General features: G+C 43.5%; 1 protein-coding gene across 1 annotated transcript in view; it reads left to right on the top strand.

Moving 5' to 3' along the window:
- The window catches only part of tg (thyroglobulin), a 419,486-nt gene that overhangs the window by 311,845 nt on the left and 89,573 nt on the right, over positions 1 to 18,068 (top strand). The window contains exon 45 of the mRNA XM_067976982.1: positions 12,290 to 12,471. Within this exon, the coding sequence (XP_067833083.1) occupies positions 12,290 to 12,471 (182 nt within the window). The remainder of the gene's footprint in view (positions 1 to 12,289; positions 12,472 to 18,068) is intronic.

Genomic DNA, 18,068 nt, shown 5'->3' with positions numbered 1-18,068 from the left:
AATGGCAACCTTTTGGGTCACAGGAAGGATGTAATAATCTCCATTCTCATCCAGTTAATAAACAAGTGAACCACAGAAAGGACGCTTTGTTGACATCGTGCCTTTGCCATTCCAAAGCATTGGGCCATACTATGATAGGTCAGATTTTGCCCATGCTCAAACGTGCCAAGTAAAGGTCTGTGCCCTACAGAGAGAGAAGTAAAATACAAAGGTCAAGTCAGCATGGGTTTGTCCTTGTTCACTATCTTTCAACTAGCACTGGCAAAGCTTTGGAAGCAGGTTGCATGCCAACCTTCTTAATGTGTGGCAGGCATCCTAATAGGAGTGGAATATGCAAGATATTGAAAAATAGGAGGGGAAAGCACTGGAGTATGTGCAATTTCTTTAATCAGCATCTGCCTTTCATGTGTAACATTTCACTCGCAACATAATTACAATGAAGACAGGCTGATGTGTTGATAATACTCAAGAGAAGAGCAACAAGGATGGGTCTAGGGTTCGAGGCTCTAAATTATGAAGAAAGACTCACGGAATTTAATTTGCTTTCATGGAGAAAAGACTGAAAGGTTGTAGATTTTTAAAATGCTGAAAGGAATGGATAGGTAGGAAGAATTTTCATTTACATCGTATCTTATTATTTCCTCAGGGCATTCCAATACACTTCGCATCCAGTGAGTTACTTTTTGAAAGACAGTCAATGTAGTTTGGGTTAACAGCAAGATCTCACCAATAGCAACCAACCAGTTAAACCATGTTTTTGACAGTGTTGGTTGAGGGTGGAATGTCGTTCAGATTTTTTTCTGAGAAAAATAGATAATAATTGATGTAAGCAAGTTATTTAATGTTTCACCGTGAACACAGAACCGGAGAACATAAGTATTAAATTAACCAAATACAAAGCAATGAACATGTGGGACAGGCTAAAGGATTAATGCTGAGCCAATTACTGTAACACATTTAAAATGAACTGAATGAAGATGTGGTTATGTGCAGGATCGAGGATTATAAGGATCAATACAGGTATTTGAAGGTCTGTGGAACACAATGGTTCCTGAGTTAAGAACATAAGAACATAAGAAATAGGAGGAGGAGTAAGCCACATGGCCCCTCGAGCCTGCTCCGCCATTGAATCAGATCATGGCTGATATTCGACCTCAATTCCACTTTTCTGCTCGATCCCCATATCACTTGGTTCCCCTAGTGTCCAGAAATCTGTCTATCTCTGCCCTGTACAATTGTAGTAAGACTTCCTCACACTTGTACTCCAACCCACTTGCAATAAAGGCCAACATTCCATTTGCTTTCCTAATTGCTTGCTGTACTTGCATGCTAACTTTTTGTGTTTCTTGTATGAGGCCACCCAAGTGTCTCTGAACTCCAACATTTAATAGTTTCTCACCATTTAAAAAATATTCTGTTTTTCTATTCTTCCCACCAAAGTGAATAACCTCACATTTCCCCACATTATACTCCATCCGCCAACTGCTTGCCCACTCACTTAACCTGTCTATATCCCTTTGCAGACTCTTTGTGTCCTCCTCACAGCTTACTTTCCCACCTAGCTTTGTATCATCAGCAAACTTGGATAGATTATACTCGGTCTCTTCATCTAAGTCATTAATATAGATTGTAAATAGCTGAGGCCCAAGCACTGATCTTTGCAGTTTGCCAGCCTGAAAATGACCCATTTATCCCTACTCTCTGTTTTCAGTCCTCTATCCATGCTAATATGTTACCTCCAACTCCATGAGCCCTTATCTTGTGTAACAACCTTTTATGTGGCACCTTATCGAATGCTTTTTGAAAGTCCAAATATACTACATCCACTGGTTCCCCTCTATCTACCCTGCTAGTTACTTCCTCAAAAAACTCTAATAGGTTTGTCAAACACGATTTCCCTTTCATAAAACCGTGTTGACTCTGTCTAATCATATTATGATGTTCTAGGTGCCCTGTTACCACTTCCTTAATAATGGTTTCCAGCATTTTCCTGACTACTGATATCAGGCTAACTGGCCTGTAGTTCCCTATTTTCTTTCTTCCTTCTTTCTTGACTAGCGGGGTCAGATTTGCTACCTTCCAATTTGTTGGGACCGTTCTAGAATCTAGGGAATTTTGGAAGATCACAACCAATGCATCCACTATCTCTGCAGCCACCTCTTTTAGAACCCTCGGATGTAGGTCATCACATCCAGGGGATTTATCAGCTTTTAGTCCCATTAATTTCTCAAGTACTTTTTCTCTACTGATACTAATTACTTTAAGTTCCTCATTCTCATTAGATCCTTGGTTCCCCACTGTTTCTGGTATGTTTTTTGTGTCTTCTACTATGAAGACAGATACAAAATATTTGTTTAACGCAACTGCCATTTCCTGATTCTCCATTATAATTTCTCCTGTCTCAGCCTCCAAGGGACTTAACTTCTTTAGTTAGCCACGGGTGGATCACTTTTCCCTTAGAGTTTTTATTTTTCAAGGAATGTATATTTACTGAGAATATTGAAATATTTCTTTAAATGTTTGCCATTGCTTTTCAACCGTCATACCCTTTAATTTGGTTTTCCAATCTACCTTAGCCAACTTGCCCCTCATACCTATGTAATTGGCTTTATTTAAGTTTAAGACTCTAGTTTCTGACTTAAGTATGTCACTCTCAAACTCAATGTGAAATTCTATCATATTATGATCAATCTTCCCCAGAGGATCTTTTACTGTGAGATTACTAATTTGGTGGATGCTTGTAAATTTTATCATAAAAAAGGTATCTGGTCAAGGATATATGACACAGGATGTAAGATAAAGAGGTATTCTGGAGATTTTCCTGATGTACGTTTGGAGCGATGAGAAAGTTTGCAGAATATTCCCTCAGGAGATCATGTTGGTTGTCCAGAGCCAATGGTGGAGCGGATGGTACACTGCCTGTGGATGCAATGTTATGGCCTTTTCTCATTTCTCTTTCTTGCAATTTTGTGCTCAGTCAGCTTTAAATCACCACAAAGTAGACTCGTCAATCCTGTGCTCCCGGCAGGAAATCGCACTCAACGGGAGTGCAGATCAGAGATGACAGTATGACAGTGCCGATTTTTTGACCCATGTCTCTTTAACCGGTAGCTCTCCACTGGGAGTGCAGGATCAATCGATCTACCTTAGTACACCTGATCCAAACATAATTCTGACTCATACAAACATTCTGATAGACCAAATGACATTTCATCCGCTTCCAGTGTCTAGAATTCTCGCTCCAATCACGATGTGTAAATACACAGAGTCCGAAGCCTGGCATGTAACATTCCCTAATTATTCAGTTTTTAATGCTCAGCATGCCAGGTACAGTAAGGTCAACCCAGTTACATCAGATCCCTTTGATATAAAGTATGTTTTTGTTCAGACTCACTGAATGAAAGATTTTAATGGCCTGTAGTACAAAGGTTTGCAAATAGCTCATTATGTTTTATGAGCTACAGGTTATGCAAATTGTCATCCAATTACAACAGTTCTTGGCAAAGTAAGAAAGAGCACCGAACATTTAGGAACAGGAAAAGACTTTTAGGCCTCAAATTTTCATCGATCCCAAGCGACCCAGCTACCTTGTCATCATATTCTTCAATCTCTTCTTTCTCTCCAAAAACTCCGAGAAGCATATTTTACATATTAGGGCTCCCACCATAGACCAGAGCACATTTTGGGAATTCAGCACTTCCCACATGATTTTCTATCCAGTAATTTTAAAATTGTGCGAGGTGCATTGACCTCCACAAGAGAATTCCTGTTATGTGCTGCCATCATCTGAAGCTTTGTGCCAGAAGCACTAATTCATTAGATCTACCCCCTAATTTTCTCTTTAACCCCAATTTTCCACTTAAGTGGCTTTCCTTGGTATCTTGTTCACAAATCCTTGGGTGAAAAAGTTTTCTCCGACTTCCCTTCTTACTTCTAATTTCCCGTGTTATTTGATCTCTTCCCCATAGTGAATAATTTACCTGGGTTGACTTTGCCAGTCCCTTTCATAATCTTCAACTCAAAGAGGTTGAATCTCCACTGGGGTTCTAACAATTAATCGAAATTTTGGAGGAAGATCCACCATGGAAAACATAAGTGGCATTTACGCCGTTTCTCCAGGGTTTCCACTGAAGTTACAGCAGACAATCGGGAGAATCCCTGTAGAAATTCAACCCCAAAATGTCTTCTTTCTTGAGGAAAACTCACCTTTTCAGCATAAATCCAGTTCCTAATAGCAGGAACATTTCATTATTTAGCTCTATACCTAAGTGTAGTAATAGCCTTGCTTCGATTAGGTGGCCCTAACTGTACACAGTAACCACATGTGAAGTCGTCCTATGTTTTATCAGTATCGAACTATTGCATTCTGCCTGTGATTGGCAGGACCTTTAGATTGCAGAACGGTGGAAGCTTGCCCATATTCTATTGTTGGACCTTCATTGTACAGTGCCAGTACGCCATGTATGGAGATGAATTTCAATCCGAAGCTCTGGAAAAAGCTTGGTAAAAAGGAATGTCATTTTTGTGTTTCAAAGTTTCATACAGGCTTGTTAATTAAATAAAAATCTGGAATTAAAATACTAGTATCAGTAATGATGGCCATGAAACTACCGGATTGTCGTAAAAACCCATCTGGTTCACTAATGTCCTTTAGGGAAGGAAACCTGCCGTCCTTACCCGGTCTGTCCTACATGTGACTCCAGACCCACAGCAATGTGGTTGATTCTTAATTGCCCTCTGAAATGGCCTAGCAAGCCACTCAGTTGTAAAATCTCGCTACGAAAAGTCATAATAAGAATAAAACCGGACGGACCACTAGGCACCGGACACGACAAAGGCAAACCAAGCCCAGTCGACCCTGCAAGGTCCTCCTCACGAACATCTGGGGACTTGTGCCAAAATTGGGAGAGCTGTCCCACAGACTAGTCAAGCAACAGCCTGACATAGCCATACTCACAGAATCATAACTTTCAGCCAACGTCCCAGACTCTTCCATCACCATCCCTGGGTATGTCCTGTCCCACCGGCAGGACAGACCCACCAGAGGTGGCGGTACAGTGATATACAGTCAGGAGGGAGTGGCCCTGGGAGTCCTCAACATTGACTCTGGACCCCATGAAATCTCATGGCATCAGGTCAAACATGGGCAAGGAAACCTCCTGCTGATTACCACCTACCGTCCTCCCTCAGCTGATGAATCAGTCCTCCTCCATGTTGAGCACCAGTTGGAGGAAGCACTGAGGGTAGCAAGGGCACAAAATGTACGCTGGGTGGGGGACTTCAATGTCCATCACCAAGAGTGGCTCGGTAGCACCACTACTGACCGAGCTGGCCGAGTCCTGAAGGATATAGCTGCGAGACTGGGCCTGCGGCAGGTGGTGAGCAAACCAACACGAGGGAAAAACTTACTTGACCTCGTCCTCACCAATCTATCTGTCGCAAATGCATCTGTCCATGACAGTATTGGTAGGAGTGACCACCGCACAGTCCGCGTGCAGATGAAGTCTCGTCTTCGCACTGAGGACACCATCCAACGTGTTGTGTGGCACTACCACCGTGCTAATTGGGATAGATTCAGAACAGATCTAGCAGCTCAAAACTGGGCATCCATGAGGCGCTGTGGGCCATCAGCAGCAGCAGAATTGTATTCCAGCACAATCTGTAACCTCATGGCACGGCATATTCCTCACTCTACCATTACCAACAGGCCAGGGGATCAACCCTGGTTCAATGAGGAGTGTAGAAGAGCATGCCAGGAGCAGCACCAGGCGTACCTAAAAATGAGGTGCCAACCTGGTGAAGCTACAACTCAGGACTACATGCATGCTAAACAGCGGAAGCAACATGCTATCGACAGAGCTAAGCGATTCCACAACCAACGGATCAGATCAAAGCTCTGCAGTCCTGCCACATCCAGGCGTGAATGGTGGTGGACAATTAAACAACTAACGGGAGGAGGAGGCTCTGCAAACATCCCCATCCTCAATGATGGCGGAGTCCAGCACGTGAGTGCAAAAGACAAGGCTGAAGCGTTTGCAACCATCTTCAGCCAGAAGTGCCAAGTGGATGATCCATCTCGGCCTCCTCCCAATATCCCCACCATCACGGAAGCCAGTCTTCGGCCAATTCGATTCACTCCACGTGATATCAAGAAACAGCTGAGTGCACTGGATACAGCAAAGGCTATGGGCCCCGACAACATCCCGGCTGTTGTGCTGAAGTCTTGTGCTCCAGAACTAGCTGCGCCTCTAGCCAAGCTGTTCCAGTACAGTTACAACACTGGCATCTACCCGACAATGTGGAAAATTGCCCAGGTATGTTCTGTCCACAAAAAGCAGGACAAATCCAATCTGGCCAATTACCGCCCCATCAGTCTACTCTCAATCATCAGCAAAGTGATGGAAGGTGTCGTCGACAGTGCTATCAAGCGGCACTTACTCACCAATAACCTGCTCACTGATGCTCAGTTTGGGTTCTGCCAGGACCACTCGGCTCCAGACCTCATTACAGCCTTGGTCCAAACATGGACAAAAGAGCTGAATTCCAGCGATGAGGTGAGAGTGACTGCCCTTGACATCAAGGCAGCATTTGACCGAGTGTGGCACCAAGGAGCCCCAGTAAAATTGAAGTCAATGGGAATTAGGGGGAAAACTCTCCAGTGGCTGGAGTCATACCTAACACAAAGGAAGATGGTAATGGTTGTTGGAGGCCAATCATCTCAGCCCCAGGACATTGCTGCAGGAGTTCCTTAGGGCAGTGCCCGAGGCCCAACCATCTTCAGCTGCTTCATCAATGACCTTCCCTCCATCATAAGGTCAGAAATAGGGATGTTTGCTGATGACTGCACAGTGTTCAGTTCCATTCGCAACCCCTCAAATAATGAAGCAGTCCGAGCTCGCATGCAGCAAGACCTGGACAACATCCAGGCTTGGGCTCATAAGTGGCAAGTAACGTTCGCGCCAGATAAGTGCCAGGCAATGACCATCTCCAACTAGAGAGAGTCTAACCACCTCCCGTTGACATTCAACGGCATTACCATCGCCGAATCCCCCACCATCAACATCTTGGGGGTCACCATTGACCAGAAACTTAACTGGACCAGCCATATAAATACTGTGGCTATGAGAGCAGGTCAGAGGCTGGGTATTCTGCGGCGAGTGACTCACCTCCTGAATCCCCAAAGCCTTTGCACCATTTACAAGGCACAAGTCAGAAGTGTGATGGAATACTCTCCACTTGCTTGGATGAGTGCAGCTCCAACAACACTCAAGAAGCTCGACACCATCCAAGATAAAGCAGCCCGCTTGATTGGCACCCCATCCACCACCCTAAACATTCACTCCCTTCACCACTGGCGCACTGTGGCTGCAGTGTGTACCATCCACAGGATGCACTGCAGCAACTCGCCAAGGCTTCTTCGACAGCACCTCCCAAACCCGCGACCTCTACCACCTAGAAGGACAAGAGCAGCAGGCACATGGGAACAACACCACCTGCACGTTCCCCTCCAAGTCACACACCATCCCGACTTGGAAATATATCGCCGTTCCTTCATTGTCGCTGGGTCAAAATCCTGGAACTCCCTTCCTAACAGCACTGTGGGAGAACCGTCACCACACGGACTGCAGTGGTTCAAGAAGGCGGCTCACCACCACCTTCTCGAGGGCAATTAGGGATGGGCAATAAATGCTGGCCTCGCCAGCGACGCCAACATCCCGTGAACGAATAATTTTTAAAAAATTTCCACAGGAAAGACTTTTGTTCCACATAGGTGGAGTTGAACTAAAAACTCTACAGGTGCCAGCAAACTACTTCATCCTGGAGTTGCTCAACTCCCTCACAATATTTCAGTGGGAAGATTTGTTTAATGGGCTCTTTCACAAAGCATGAACACTCATTTCTTTCATGGAGAAGCCCAAGAGCCCTGCAAGTCAGTGATACCAGCTAAGGTGTACCATTGCAGGCCGTTAATATTGTTACAAGTTTAGGCTCTTGCCTTAGATATTCTCTTAATACAGTGGTGTTAATCACTCCTGTAAGTGGCTTGAGCGTCTCACATTTGACCTGTGCAGACTGCCCAATATCTAACTATATAATCTTCTTAAACCATGGGTGTAACAAATGGACCCCCTTGTGATCTGAACTGGATATTGTGTCTCCCTCACAAGTGCACCTCCAGTCCTTTTGAAGATGGACTGAAAAACACTTGGTGAAACAAGGCCAGAAACAAATTATTATTTCACAGAAAGCAAGTGAACAGTCAAAGCAAATTTCACTTACTTCACTCAATCTCACTTCTCGTCTTGAAAAAAAGAAACCATGCACTGTGTCTATTTTTTGCGCTGACTCGCTTGTTTTTGGCATGCATTTCTGGCTAGACAACTTCTAAATGCAGAACTTGACCTCTTGTATTTTTAGCTTCCAGTTCCAGGCCCAGAGCTGTGCCTCATAGACCTTTGTTCAAAACCTGACTGCCTCCTGAACACGACTCCAGAGAGTAAAGGGGCAATATCTCTGCACCTTCATGGAATTCACCAGGAGGCCTGTCAACCAGACTCATTATCCACTCTCCCAAGAGTATATTCTTCACGGACACCTCATGTGTGCCCACATGAATAGAATTGTCCTCACAACAACTGGTGTGAATATTATTTGGCTATCTACAATGAGACAATGAATTGCCTAAGGCCCATGGTCATCCTGGAAATTGGATCTGGGATGAGACAATAGATCCTCGTTGTATCCACTCGAAATAGACTGTGAGTTGTGACGTTGCCCAAACTGGCTCATCTGACTTCAATACACATTCTTCAATTCCTGAAACCTGTGGCCATTTTTTTTTTCAAAGCTGTGCAAATTCACACTTGTTGGGAATTTTCTCAAGGCTTATCCAGTTCTGCCACCGTAACCTCGGTAGAAGTTTGGCAGAAACCCAATTGATGTCGATCAGGAGGGCTTCTGACCAAGCTTTGTTGAAGTTACAGTGACAGACCAGGAGAAATCCCAAGGAAATTCACCCCATTGTTTTAAAACATAACCCTGAAACATAACACACTCTCAAAAATCTTTCTGTGAAGATGACATGAACAAAGGTTTTGCAAGACAAGCTGTCTTGGCTCTGTGGGAGGCACTCTCGCCTGAGTCAAAAGGTTGTGGGTTCAAGTCGCACTCCAGAGACTTGAGCACATAATCTGGGCTGACACTTCACCGCAGTACCGAGGGAGTGCTACGTTGTCAGAGGTTCCGTCTTTCAGATGAAATGTTAAACTGAGACCCCATTTGCCCTCTCAGGCAGGCATAAAAGATCCCATGACATTATTTGAAGATGAGCAGGAGAGTTCTCCCTGGTGTCCTGGACAGTATTTATCCTTCAAGTATAGTCATTGCCAATTTAGTTTCACTGAATTATAAGCAGTTTTATGCTGTGAACTTGTGATCACTTCAACCTGGTTTTAGACTGCCAAAACTGATTTCATTTAGGATTGTTGCAGCTGCAGGTTCCCTCTTAGTCTGGGTTATATTTGAATCTCGTTCCCAGTGGTGAAATATTGTACTGTAACCCAATGTGCCACATGCTCCCAACCACATAATGCACAAATGACAAAGTTTCAGCTTATTTCCATTCATAGCAAAAGAAGGGGAAGTGAAACATTATACAATGTCCAGTGATGCAGTCCAAGATATGCCATAATTTCTATGGCTTGATGCTAAGATTCTTTGCCTTGAAATTATGCTCTACAAATATATGGGGGTCTTTTAACTGGTTTCAGGCAGGCAGGAGGTGGTGGGCAAGTATCAACCCCACTCGCCCAATGGCATCAATTTGAGGCCTGGGCTATTTTAACTCCTGAGTCTCATTTACATTCTACCAGCCAGTTGCCGCCCAAAACGGTGACCAATGAAACATGATGCTACACGCAGTCAGGAACCCGAGGGCAGCTGCAGCGACATTTGTACCAATTCAGAAAGCTGAAACAGAATGTCCGCAATGGGGCTTCACCTACCACGTCTCCTTCCTGTGATTCTTTCTCCCAGGCGGTACAGTTGTCTGCAGCTCTGTTCTTTGTTCACACAAGTTCAAAAGACAACTGACGATCATTTAATGACTTGGAGCTCTAAATCATGAGGAGAGACTCATGGATCTGGATTTAGCTGTGACAGTAGGATAAGGGGGCACACATTCAAATTAGCAAAAGGAGCAACATTTTCCCTTGCATCAAATGTAAGAAACAGATATAATGGACCTTCTCAGGTGAACATAAAAGATCCCATGGTACTATTTGAAGAAAATAAAAAGCACAGAGAGAGAATATGGAATGAAAAAGTACAAGAGGACAAGGTCAAGTATTTAAATATTATTTTCATTTAAAGTTGATGTTTGAGGTGTTTACATTATTAGTTTAGTGTTAGTATTCCAGTAATGTTGCTATCCTAATGTTTGAGTAGATTTATTACTGTAGTATTTCACCTGCGGTTTGCTGGTGAAATAGAGGCCATTTGTCAGCGGGAGAGTGTGATGGGCAAATTGGCTCACTATTACCTAACCTGCCTGGAGCGGAGTCAGAAGATGAAGACCAGTCCTGTGATGTGCCGTAGCTTCCAGCACCACCAGCCTGTGCTTCCTGGCTAGCTACCGCACGCTCTTCTCTCTCTTCCTCTGACTTCTTTCCTGCTGATCCTGGCCTTGTGGTTTCTCTACGGGATTGTACGGGCTCTCTGTATGGACCGAACAAAGCCCCACCAGGCTTGAAAAGAACTGGAAAATCCAGCTCTTTCTATTTTCTTCAGAAAATTATTTTTTCTAAAGTTACAAAACAGGTTAATTTTGGATCAGATACCAATGGCTGAGTTTTCAAAAATGATTGTTTGTTTCCATGCCACGGTGCATGAGTTGTTATCAAATAAAATCAGTCGACCCCAGGGAGTCAGAGTATCCCAGAACCTGCCAGAAGTCTAACGGTCAACTTAATGGCAAAGCAGAAAGGAACTAAGATTTCTGGCTGTGTGTCAGAGGCAGGAGTATCAGTTCTTTTTTTTAATATATTGTTATGTAAGTGAACATTACTTATTCTAAATCTGGTGTGAAACTCCGTGTAATGGGAAGCTCAGAAGTTTCCTCTAAAACAGAACCTTCTAGGAAGTGTCACAAATCTTGTGCAGATGTGTTGTAGAGATGACATCTTCCTACAACATCGGTTTTATTTATTTGTTCAATTTTGAGTTATTTTTGCTCCCCCTTAGCTCTTTTTGGTCTCCCTGTACGGTCCACTGCCTGCAGCTGGGAGGACCTCTGCTGCTCTGCGTCAGAGATGCACAAGGGCTGGTCTTGGGTTTTATTGTGTTGCCAAGAATATTGCGACCCAAGGTTCGCAGAATTTTTTTTTAAATGTTTGAGATTCATACAGAAGAACAGGTAGAAAGCTAGATTCCTGATCATTGACAAAACTGGGTGTGACTTCATCTCTGATTATACATGTCCTTCCTGTGAAAAGATCCCAATGACAGGATCGGGAACTTCAAACTTCATTGGCTGTAAAGCACTTTAGGACATCCTGAGGTCGTGACAGGTGCAATATAAATACAAGTCTTTCTTTCTTTCTTTTTCTTTTCTCATTTTACTGATGTATAGTTTGGTGCAGCTTTTGGTGTTCACAGCAGTGGTATTTTGCCGCCTCTGTAGCCAATTAATGCCTCTCTCTTGCCCTTCCAATGCTCAAGAAGACTGGGTGCTGCAATGGTTTGCCTATTCCTCCCCTTTTTTCATCTCTTTAGGCGTTGACTCCTTGCTGATGTAGACGCACTCCCCAGTACCCCACCAAATGGCCCTCCTTCTTGCTTGAGCCTAGACAGTGAACATCAGTAGGCCACCTGGCCAGAGGGTGAGCCGACCCTGATCTCGCCGTCATCTGGTGTCCACAGATGTACATTTTCCAGGATGGGTCAACAGCAGCATCAACAACTTAGCACCTTATAACGTAGAAAAAAGGGGTCCAAGGTTCTATAGTGACCAGGGAAAACCTGGCTGATTTTCCCCTCCCTCACACATGGGTGCTGAGGCCAAGTCTAGCACAGAAATCAGTTGAATCAAATTGTGGATCAAACCATGCCCTTCCCGGCCCATATAGCTCAGTTCCACTTTGACGGTTTCAAAACTGAGCAACTGGCAGCGCTTGGCATCCCTCAGCTCGATGAGTATAAAACTCTCTAATTGTTCTCAAACTTACAAATACATTTTGAAAAGATTGATAAATTGTACAGATATTTCTTCATTGTGGTTTCCATTGTTCAGAAGTTTGAAGATCCTTCTGGAAAATCAGAGAGTAAAACGGCTTTCTATCAGGCTCTTCAGAGTGCGCTGGGAGGAGAAACATCAAACCCACTCATCAAGGACGCAGCGACCTGGTTTTACTCAATACAGCACTCGCTGACCGACTACTCCGCCTTCTCTAGGGCTTTGGAGAATGCTACACGGTAAGTGCACTGTTTAGAACATGGATAGATTCCACCGTTCGTAACTTTAGTGGCTGCTCCGGCACAAAGTCAGGCTGCTGGTCAATATCACGATACTGGAATGAGGGTTTTTTGGAGCAGGCCCGTCCTCAGGAATCAGAGCAGGAAGGTTCCAGATTCATTCTTCAGCCTGAGCTGAATTAGCTAATCTCGGACGAGGCTCAAACAGCCAGCGGCAACCCCAAAATAAACTTGCCAGCTTCCTAAGGCCAGGCACACCTGTTCCCAGCATCCCCCTCCCCACCCCAGCCCAGGTCTTCCTAGTGTCAACCGTGGTTCAGTGGTTGTGGGTTCAAGTCTCACTGTGGAGACTTGAGCACATAATCTAGGCTGACACTCCAGTGCAGTACTGAGGGAGTGCTGCACTGTCAGAGGTGCTGTCTTTTGGATGAGATGTTAAGCCAAGGCTCCGTCTGCCCTCCCAGGTGGATGTAAAAGATCCCATGGCAGTATTTTGAAGAAGAGCACGGTGTCCTGGCCAATATTTATCCCTCAGCCAACATTGCTAAAACAGTTTATCTATTCGTGAAAGGGTTTGATAGGATACATGTAGAGAAAATGTTTCCACTTATGGGGGAGTCCAAAACTAGAGGTCATAAATATAAAATGGTCGCTAATTCGGAATTCAGGAGAAATATCTTTACCCAAAGAGTGGTAAGAATGTGGAACGTGCTACCACAAAGAATAGTTGAGGTGAATAGCATTATTGCATTTAAGAGGAAGCTAGTTAAGCACTTGAGGGAGAAAGGAATAGAAGGATTTGTTGATAGGGTTAGACGAAATAGGGGGGGAGGAGGTTTATGTGGGGCATAAATGCCAGCATGGACCAGTTGTGCTGAATGTTTCTGTGTAATTTGATGTATCTCACTGCTGTTTGTGGGACCTTGCTGTGCGCAAATTAGGTGCTGCGTTTCCTATATTACAACAGTGACTACACTTCAAAAAGTATTTGATTGGCGGTAAAGCGCTTTGGGACGTCTTGAGGTTGTGAAAGGCGCTATATAAATGCAAGTTCTTCTTGTTATCAACTTGAGATATATGTAAGTTATTGGAAGCATGGATTTAAACTTGATATGGTTCCTGAGGATCTATGGTATGCACCCATGTGACTCGCAAAGACAGGAAGATTGGACACCCTTGATGTGGAGCCATAAATAGTACACCTGCACCAACTAATCCACTAGAGGAGCCGTTTCTGACTCTATTATGTCTCCAGGAACTGAGTCTTGCCTGAAAATTTCACCTCCCTTAAAATGGAGACACTGGTCTCCACTCCCTTTATGATTTCATCTTTCATGGACAATACACCATCGAATGTTTACCAAATATTTTATTTTGAGCCAAAACCACATCACGAAGCACAACACAGACACCATGCTGGCCAGGCTTCCTGGCCTAGGAACTGGGTGTGGAGCCAGATTCAAGGCTCAGATACGCACAGCTGTAAATACACACAGTGACTGCAGAGATCCCACATTGTTGTAAGTGATGGGTTTAGACTTGCCACAGACATATTTAAAACATCTGATGAAACCTTTAGAACTGATCATACTTTTTTTTATATAAGAACTTAAATTGCATATATGAGTTTTAGTTATTTCTGGCTGTGCTGGCGTCAGGTCACTGTTCATAGAATCATAGAATCACACAGCATAGAAAGAGGCCGCTCAGCCCATCTTGCCTGTGCTGACTCTCTGAAACGGTTACCAATTAGCCCCACCCTCCTGCTCTTTCTATATAGCCCTGCAAATTTTTCCTTTTTAAGTAGAGATCCAATTCCATTTTGAAAGTTATTATCTAATTTGCCTCTACCACCTTTTCAAGCAGTGCATTTCAGATCATAACAACTCGCTGAGTAAAAAAATTCTCCTTATCTCCCCCCTGGTTTTTTTACCAATTACCTTAAATCTGTGTCATCTGATTACCGACCCTCCTGCCAGTAGAAACAGTTTCTCCCTATCTACTCTATCAAAACTCCTCATTATTTTGAACACCTCTATTAAATCTCCCCTTAACCTTCTTACTCTAAGGAGAACATAAAAACATAAGAACATAAGAAATAGGAGCAGGAGTAGTCCACATGGGCCCTCGAGCCTGCTCCACCATTCAATAAGATCATGGCTGATCTTCGACCTCAATTCCATTTTCCCGCCCGATCCCCTTATCCCTTAATTCCCCTAGAGTCCAAAAATCTATCCATCTCAGCCTTGAATATATTCAATGACTCAGCATCCACAGCCCTCAGGGGTAGAGAATTCCAAAGATTCACAACCCTCTGCATGAAGAAATTCCTCCTCATCTCGGTCTTGAATGGCTGACCCCGTATCCTGCGATTATGCCCCCTAGTTCTAGACTCTCTAACCAGGGGAAACAATCTCTCAGCCTCTACCCTTACAAGCCCCCTCAGAATCTTATATTTCAATGAGATCATCTCTCATTCTTCTAAACTCCAGAGAGTAGAGACCCATTCTACTCAATCTCTCCTCATAAGACAACCCCGTCATACCAGGAATTAATCTAGTGAACTTTCGTTGCACCGTCTCTAAGGCAAGTATGTCCTTCCTTAGATAAGGAGACCAAAACTGTACACAGTACTCCAGGTGAGGTCTCACCAATGTCCTGTACAACTGTTGTAAGGCTCCCTTACTCTTGTACTCCAACCCCCTTGCTATACAGGCCAACATGCCATTTGCGATCCTAATTGCTTGCTGTTCCTGCATACTAACTTTTTGTGTTTCTTGTACGAGGCCACTCATGTCTCTCTGAACACCAACATTTAATAGTTTCTCACCCTTTCAAAAATATTCTGTTTTTCTATTCTTCCTACCAAAGTGAATAAATTCTCATTTCTCCACATTATACTCCATCTGCCACCTTCTTGCCCACTCACTTAATCCGTCTATATCCCTTTGCAGTCTCTTTGTGTCCACCTCACAGCTTACAATCCCAGCTTCTCTACTCTCTCCAGATAAATGGACCCCTCATCCCTGGTATCATTCTAGTAAATCTCTTCTGCACCCTATCCAAGGCCTTGATGTCCTTCCTAAAGTGTGGTGCCCAGAATTGGACACAATATTCCAGCTGAGATCCAACCAGTGATTTATAAAGGTTTAGCATAACTTCCTTACTTTTGTACTCTATGCCTCTATTTATAAAGCCAAGGATACCGTATGTTTTTTTAACAGCTTTATCAACTGTTGGAAGGATTTTTTTTAGATCATATTCTGCTTAATAGTTGCTTTACATTGCAGTGTTGCCAGTACTTGTGCCTGACCACTTATCCCTCTGGACACACCAAGAGCTACCGGAATAGGTGGGGTTCTTGGTGCCTGGGAGGGAACAGTACCATTTTCAAATTCTCAAAACAGCCATGGTGGGATTTGAATTCACGTTCTCTGGATTATTAGTCCAGACCTCTGCATCACTAGTCCAGAAACAGGTAATAATGGAATGGCTGAGAAGGAATGGAGACATGAAATGGTACTCTCCATGAAGCTGCTGCAAAAAAATTATTTTCTACCAGGTAGAAAACCTATATGTTAGCAGTTTTGTTTTTCAAGGCAGAGAAGGGGGAGGATATTGAACAGAAAATCTCCCCACGCCCAGACTTTTCTTCCCTAGGAGGCATTATCAGTGGTAAATATGAAGTCTAGCTTATTCAGACAAGACTCACTCCATGATAATTGTGTTAATTGATGTTTTTTAGTCAACTAATCTCTTAAACCTAGCTTTAATATTGCACAAATAATGTAAATGTGACATGATTACTGTAAATACTGGAATAGTGTCAGCAATAATGAGCTACAATCACCAGAAAACATGTTGGATATACCCCTCCCCTCTCCCACCAGATGATCCAGACATGTGTATGCTTTAATTTTACCCTCAGGTACAAGCAACTGTTTCACACATCTCAGAAATACACAATGAATTACTTAGAAGTGAAGTGACTGTTGCTATGTAGGCAAATTCAGCAGTCATTTTGCGCACAGCAAGACCCCATAAATAGGCATTAGATAAATGACCACATAGTGAGGTCCAAATTTAACACCGTTATGCCCGTTTTATGACCCTAAAACAGGCGAAACAATAAATAATTTAATAGGACGCAGGACCACACCCATTCGGCAAGGGCATTTGGACCACTGCTAAATTGGTTGGTAGAAAATAAATTTTTTGCAGCAGCTTCACAGAGAGTACCATTTTATGTCTCCATTCCTTCTCAGCCATTCCATTATTACCTGTTTCTGGACTAGTGATGCAGAGGCCTGGACTAATAATCCAGAGAACGTGGAGTCAAATCCCACCATGGCTGTTTGAGAATTTGAAAAGGTATTCTTGCCTCCAAGGCACCAAGAACCCCACCTATCCCGGTAGCTCTTGGTGTGTCCAGAAGCATAAGTGGTCAGGCACAGTTAATGGCAGCTCTATAATGTAAAGCAACTATTAAGCAGAATATGACCTAAAAAAAAGCCCTCCAACAGTTGATGATGCTATTAAAAAAGCATACGGTATCTTTGGCTTTATAAATAGAGGCATAGAGTACAAAAGCAAGGAAGTTATGCTAAACCTTTATAAGTCACTGGTAAGGCCTCAGCTGGAGTCCAATTCTGGGCACCACACTTTAGGAAGGACATCAAGGCCTTGGATAGGGTGCAGAGGAGATTTATTAGAATGATACCAGGGATGAGGGGTTCAGTTATCTGGATAGAGTAGAGAAGCTGGGATTGTTGTCCTTAGAGTAGAAAAGGTTAAGGGGAGATTTAATAGAGGTGTTCAAAATAATGAGGGGTTTTGATGGAGTAGATAGGGAGAAAGTGTTTCCACTGGCAGGAGGGTCGGTAACCAGAGGACACAGATTTAAGGTAACTGGTAAAAAGGCCAGGACGGAGATGAGAATTTTTTTTTACTCAGCGAGTTGTTATGATCTGAAATGCACTGCCTGAAAGGGTGGTGGAAGCAGATTCAATAGTAACTTTCAAAAGGGAATTGGATATATACTTAAAGAAAATTTTGCAAGGCCTAACCAGTAGTCCTTAAAGGGACCACTGGAGACCACTTAAAAAAGTGCCCTGAAACTTGTTCTTTGTGGAGTCGGAAGTCCTCTTGGCTCCACAGCAGAACTGCACCTCACCACCACCACCCCCTACCCCGCCTCGCCTCCTAATCACCTTCCCCATTACTGGACTTACCTGTGAGCCTCAGCATGGGATGAAATTGGTAAGGCCCCGACAGGCTGCTCAAGACATGGAAATCCCAGTTGAAGCTTGCACATCGCAAGTTCCAACTAGTGTAAATGAATTAATCAATCTGGGTCGGAAATGAGATGGAAAATGGGCTGTCGACTTGCAATCATCCGTTTTACACTACCACACAAAATGAAGATCTACCCCAATAGGTTACTGGGTGCTACGCTAAAGATATGGTGGGATAATGTTTGAAGATCTGTCACCAAAATAGACACTGTAGTAATGTTAGGGCAACAATGTTTACAACAATAACTATTCAGTTAATGTCTAAACATCAAGCAACTAGAGTTTATTGACTTTAGTTAGCAC

Source organism: Heptranchias perlo, chromosome 3, assembly GCF_035084215.1.
Source record: "Heptranchias perlo isolate sHepPer1 chromosome 3, sHepPer1.hap1, whole genome shotgun sequence".
Classification (NCBI taxonomy): Eukaryota; Metazoa; Chordata; class Chondrichthyes; order Hexanchiformes; family Hexanchidae; genus Heptranchias; species Heptranchias perlo.
Note: the sequence above shows the minus strand (reverse complement) of the source record. Positions and strands in the feature narration are given on the sequence as shown.